Source organism: Galeopterus variegatus, unplaced genomic scaffold (assembly GCF_000696425.1).
Source record: "Galeopterus variegatus unplaced genomic scaffold, G_variegatus-3.0.2 Scaffold216, whole genome shotgun sequence".
Classification (NCBI taxonomy): Eukaryota; Metazoa; Chordata; class Mammalia; order Dermoptera; family Cynocephalidae; genus Galeopterus; species Galeopterus variegatus.
Genome location: NW_007726327.1, coordinates 538,948 through 544,325, shown reverse-complemented (window position 1 = coordinate 544,325; position 5,378 = coordinate 538,948). Strand labels below are relative to the sequence as shown.

Sequence of the window (5,378 nt, the reverse complement as noted above, 5' to 3'; positions counted from 1 at the left end):
CCAGGGCGCCGCGAGCCCCGCCCCCAGCTTCCGGGAAGTGCGCGCGCGGCTCCGGGGGCGGGGCCAGGTCGAGGGGGCGGGGCCCCAGAGTCCGCCGCTGAAGTAGAGGTGGGACCGAGGGGAAAAGGAAGTCAGAGCTGCAGGCCTGGGCAGGTGGCACGTCGGGAGCGCCCGTTCCGTGCCCTTCGCTTCTTTTTCTCCCAGTGGGCAAGGGCTCCCCGTCCCCTGGCCCCACACACTCAGACGCACACCAAAAGTGAAAACTTCACAGTTACTTTAATCTGCACACGTTCCAGAGAACTCCTCTGCCCTTCCCAGCTCCCCTTCAGTGGCCTCCCACAGTCCCTGAGTCCCCAAAGCAGCCCAAGGTGTTAGGAACTAGAGGTGGCAGGATTCTCAGGCAGAACACTAAGACGGACCCAGCGGGGTGGCCTGGCTCTGCCCAGGGCCAAGGCAGCGACAGCAGGTTCCTGACCCCGAGGAGCTGACTGTCAGTGGCGGCTGAGGGCCAGCAGCCCCAGGAGGTGGCCCGGAGCCATGGAGGTCACAGGGAGGGACCTCCGCCAGCCCCCGGAGTCCTCTGCGGCGCAGAGCCGGGCTCCAGGGTAGCGGGAAGAGGCAGGCTGGAGAGCCAGGCCCGGGCAGACAGCAGCTCCCACCACGTCGTGGCGAGCAAGGTCCAGAGGGGCTAGCGACACTGCCAAGAGCCCGTGGAGGCACTACGGGCGGTACATGGCAAAGGCCAGGAGACTGAGGAGCAGGGTGAAGCCGGCCAGGCCCAGAGTGGCGGTCAGGGGGAAGAAGGGCCGGTACTGGATCTGGCAGTACCAGAGCAGTAGCAGCATCAAGAGCAGCAGGGGCAACAGCAGGCTGCCTATTTCCAGCCCGGAGGGGCCTGGCTCTGACCCCGGGGGGCAGGGGGCATGTGGGGGACCCGCCCTCGTGGACACGTGGCAGTGGAGAACGCAGTGGGGAGGGAGGTGAAGGCTGCCCAGCGTCTGGGTGTCGTCTCCTAGCAGCTGCCCTTGGTAGATGAGTCGCACCTGCTGTTCCCGGCCGGGAAACTGGGTCCTGAGGAGAGAGGGACCTGGGTAAGAGAGCAGGCCTCAGGCAATTCTAGTCCCTTGCCCAGAGCAACACCCCCACCCCTCACCCCTGCCTTCCACACACCACCCAGGCTGTGGCCTCTGGGGAACTTGTTTAAGTACAGTGTGCCGTGCGGGCTGCTCAGCTCCCTAAACGTAAAATGAGTGGGACTGTCAGGTATCTCTTGTGCCCCTTCAGTGACTGCTCCCACCCCACTCTTCAGCGTTTCGTTTCTGCCCTCTTCCCTGCTTACCTTTTCAAGGAGCCAATGGTGTCGTGGGGCCAGGCTCTGGCCACCTGCTCTGAATCGTTGAGGAATTTCAGCCGTAGCACTAGGGGCTCCTGTGGGGAGTCTGGGGGTGGCGGTGTTGCTGTGACCCCTGTGCCAGGCTCCGGCTGTGCAGCTTGACCTCTGTATCTCAGGCTCGGGGTCTCGGCCCCTGGGGCCTCCCCTCTGATGCTGTCGGTGGCTGCCATGGCTTCGCTGGGCTGTGCTGGTGCTGGGGTCCCTGATGGCTGGGGCAGTGGGTCGGCGCCCTCAGCAGTGTGTGTTGAGACCCAGGCGAGGGCCAGCACCAGAAGGCAGGCAAGCACCGAGAAAAGGACGGTCACCTCATCACCCACCCCTTCAATCAGGGCCATGGCACCTGCCTTGCCCACCGTGCTACCGAGCTGGAGAAGCACAAAGAACCCGTGAGGCACTGGCTCTTTGGCCAGGAACCCTGGGCACTTCAGCAGACTACTGACCCCACCCCAGCTCTCCCACAGTCCTAACTCCTCTGTCCCCTTACCCACCCCAGAGTACACACAGCTCTGACTCCCAGTCGCCCCAAGCTTGCTACCTTGTGCCCCTTCCCATCACCAAATCCCAAATCCTAACTTTCCGTAACCTGAATTCTGGGTCTTTAACTAGCTCTCCAATTCACCAAAACCCTATGTACAAGTCAGAGCCTTGACCTTCTAAGTAACCCCTCCCCTAAACTTAACCCCCACCAGACTTCACCCCGAAGCTTAGCTATTCCTCTGTGCACTTCACCCCAAAGTTTATGTACTTCTTCACCTACTTCACCCCAAAGCTCACCCACTCCTTCGTCGTTAAAGTTTCTCAGGGTGGGGGAAATGTCCTCTATCGCCCCCTCCCCCGTTACCATTTGCTCAAACCCCACTGGCAGGGGACCGCTTCCCAAAGCTTCCTCCGCCCCAAACGTCAAACTCCGCCCTCGGGCGATCCTAAGCCTCCGAGCGTTGCCACCCACCCACCTGGGCGCCTCCCGGTCCCCACCAACCCCAGCCCGCGGCGGCCGGACCCCTCCCCACCCCCACTCCTCCATCACGTCTCCCGGCTCCCCGCCCCCCAGAGCCGCGGGAGGGCAAAGGCGATCCCGGGGCGGGGCGAGGGGGGAAATGTCCTCTATCGCCCCCTCCCCCGTTACCATTTGCTCAAACCCCACTGGCAGGGGACCGCTTCCCAAAGCTTCCTCCGCCCCAAACGTCAAACTCCGCCCTCGGGCGATCCTAAGCCTCCGAGCGTTGCCACCCACCCACCTGGGCGCCTCCCGGTCCCCACCAACCCCAGCCCGCGGCGGCCGGACCCCTCCCCACCCCCACTCCTCCATCACGTCTCCCGGCTCCCCGCCCCCCAGAGCCGCGGGAGGGCAAGGGCGATCCCGGGGCGGGGCGAGCGGGGCCGGCCGGGGTCCGGGGCGGCGGGGTGGGCGCGGCCACGGCGTGGGGACTCACCGCCGGGCTCCGCCAGCTCCATCGCGGCCCCTCGGGCACTTCCGGGAGGGAGGCGCCGAGGTCGCAGACACCTGAAGCTCCCCCCCTTCCCCGCCTGCCCCGCCGCCCGGGGCACTGTGGGACTTGTAGTCCGGCGTCGCGCAGTCCCCGCTCTCCGCCCTGCGGACGCACGTGCGGGGGACGCGGGCCGCCGTTCCCAGCCGGGCAGGTCTCCAAAGGGTCGGCGGGGGAGGCTTGGGGGTTGTGCCAGCCCCCAGAGATTTAGGCGGCAGCGGGATCCGCCCCCTCCCCTGCCAGCAGCCAGGGCATCTGTCACTCCAGACACCAACGTCAGCTGGAACACGTCAGAGCGCCCGTGTTCGTGATGCAGTGATGAAGGCTGTGGGAGTTCGGTGGCTCCTACCCTGGCCAACCCTTATGTCAGAGCAAACGCCAGAAAGCAACTTGGACCCCTAGATTGACTCATGAGCCCAGAGCTCAGTACCTATGGGCTGCCCCACCAAGCTGGATAAGGATACCCGGCCCCAGGGCTGCCCTTTCCCTGGTCCCCTCCTCCACTTTGCCCCTGGCAGGACTGTGGAAGAAGCATGGACTTTGGAACTGGGCGCAAATCCTGATCCTTTATCCTGTGCTTCTCAGCCATATGACCTTGGGTGGTTTATTGAATCTCTTTGAACATAAGTTTCTTTGTTCCTAAAACGTTCCTAGTAAGTCAATTGTAAGGAAGAAATTAGATGCTTAATTAAATGTGAAATCTACATAAGATATGTGTCACACAGCAGATGCTTGCTTACCTAGGATCAGTACAGTCCTTCCACCCAAACCTGGGCTCTCAGAGTGTTGCTGTGTAGGGGATGTTGACTCCCAGCTTGACCTGGGCCTGGTAATCTCTATGGATTTTCACTCCTTCCTCTGGGCTCCTGTAGCCACAGAGATCTCACATTCTGGATTTTACAGGCCATTCTTAATTAAAAATAATCTACCCTATGAGTCTTCCCAAAGCTCATGCCTACTACTTGTGGGAGCAAGTACTCTGAATGTTGCCTTGGGAAGGTCAATTTAGACTTATTACATACAGTATTAATTTATCTCTAGTTCCTTCCCTCCCATTTATTCATTTATTGTACGAACATTTATTAAATATATACTATATGCCAGGCACTGTGTAAGATGCTTGGAATACAACGGTGAATCAGGCTCTCTCTCTGCCCTCATGTGGTTTATATGCTAACAGAGGAGACAGAGATGTAGACAGACCATCAGTGTGCTGGTTAGTGGGGTAACATATCTGAGGTGTTTCTTATCCTCAGCATCTCTCTTGAGAGGTATACCTGGTACAGCTTCTTGCTGTCAAGTCCAAAAGGGATGTTAGACGTTGCTTCTTTTTTTTTTTTTTAAAAAAGATGACCGGTAAGGGGATCTTAACCCTTGACTTGGTGTTGTTGCTTCTTTTTTTTTTTTTTTTTTAAAAGATGACGGGTAAGGGGATCTTAACCCTTGACTTAGTGTTGTCAGCACCACGCTCAGCCAGTGAGCGAACCGGCCATCCCCATGTGGGATCCGAACCCGGGGCCTTGGTGTTATTAGCACCGCACTCTAACGAGTGAGCCACGGGCCGGCCCTAGATGTTGCTTCTAGAACTGCAGAACACGAGAGCTAGGTTTTCTGTCCGACTGCTATATTTTGCAGATGAAGCCCAGAGAGGGTATAAGAAATCCTTAAAGTCATACAGGCAGGTGGAAACCCACCTCCCTCAGGAGGCTGAGAGGTCCCAAGTGTTGCTTTGCTTGAACCTGATCCTCTGAAAGGTGCAAGAAACATCCAGGAATGGTGAATGGGTTGGTACTGGGGCAGAGTTGTGTGGGTAGGTGAATGGTGGGTAACCTTATGCTGAGAAAAGGTCCAGCTTGGCCTGGGGAGTGGCAGTGTGTGTAAAAAGGATGACATACATCAACTGTCTCAGGGAATAATCCAGGTGTGGCAGAGATTCTCCTACGTCCCTGGCAGATTTATTAGCTGGAGCCACTGTCCTGCACATGTCACCTCTTGTGGGTTTTAGAAAATATGTGTGTTGGGGGTGGGGTAGCAGAAATGCGGACAGCTTGGTAATGGGAATGCAGAGGAACTGAGACACTGAAGGGAGCTCGCCAGCCCCAGGAGTGGAAGGACAGGACAGACAAGGGGGTGAGGACAAGAAAAATTAAGAGTCATGTGGGCTCTGGTGAGTCTCTCGAATGGGGTGGGTGGGGGAAGAAAGCATATTTTATTCGTCCCACTTTTCTTCTTCTTTTTTCTTTTTTTTCCTTTTTGTCTTTTTTCGTGTCCAGCAACGGATCGCAACCCTCAGTGTCGCACCCGTACCGGACCGGCAACGGGATCGCAATCCTTGGTGTTGCGCCTGCACCTCGCTCAGCCAGTGAGCGGGAACCGGTCTGTATGTGGGATCCGACCCCTCGGTGGGAGCGCAGCCCTGCTCCCAAGAGGTGCACTGTAGCAGTGCGCCACCGGGCCGGCCCCTTCTTTTTTTTTTTTTTTTTTTTTTTTTTTTTAAA

General features: G+C 58.4%; 1 protein-coding gene across 1 annotated transcript; it reads right to left on the bottom strand.

Moving 5' to 3' along the window:
- Nucleotides 1-257: 257 nt before the first annotated feature.
- TMUB1 (transmembrane and ubiquitin-like domain containing 1) lies at nt 258-2,926 on the bottom strand. Its single transcript, XM_008565969.1, has 3 exons — nt 2,827-2,926; nt 1,340-1,758; nt 258-1,071 (listed from the first exon to the last, which is right to left on the bottom strand). The coding sequence occupies exons 2-3, from the start codon at nt 1,726-1,728 to the stop codon at nt 720-722; spliced, it is 741 nt and encodes a 246-aa protein (XP_008564191.1). The 5' UTR covers nt 1,729-1,758; nt 2,827-2,926; the 3' UTR covers nt 258-719.
- Nucleotides 2,927-5,378: the final 2,452 nt, after the last annotated feature.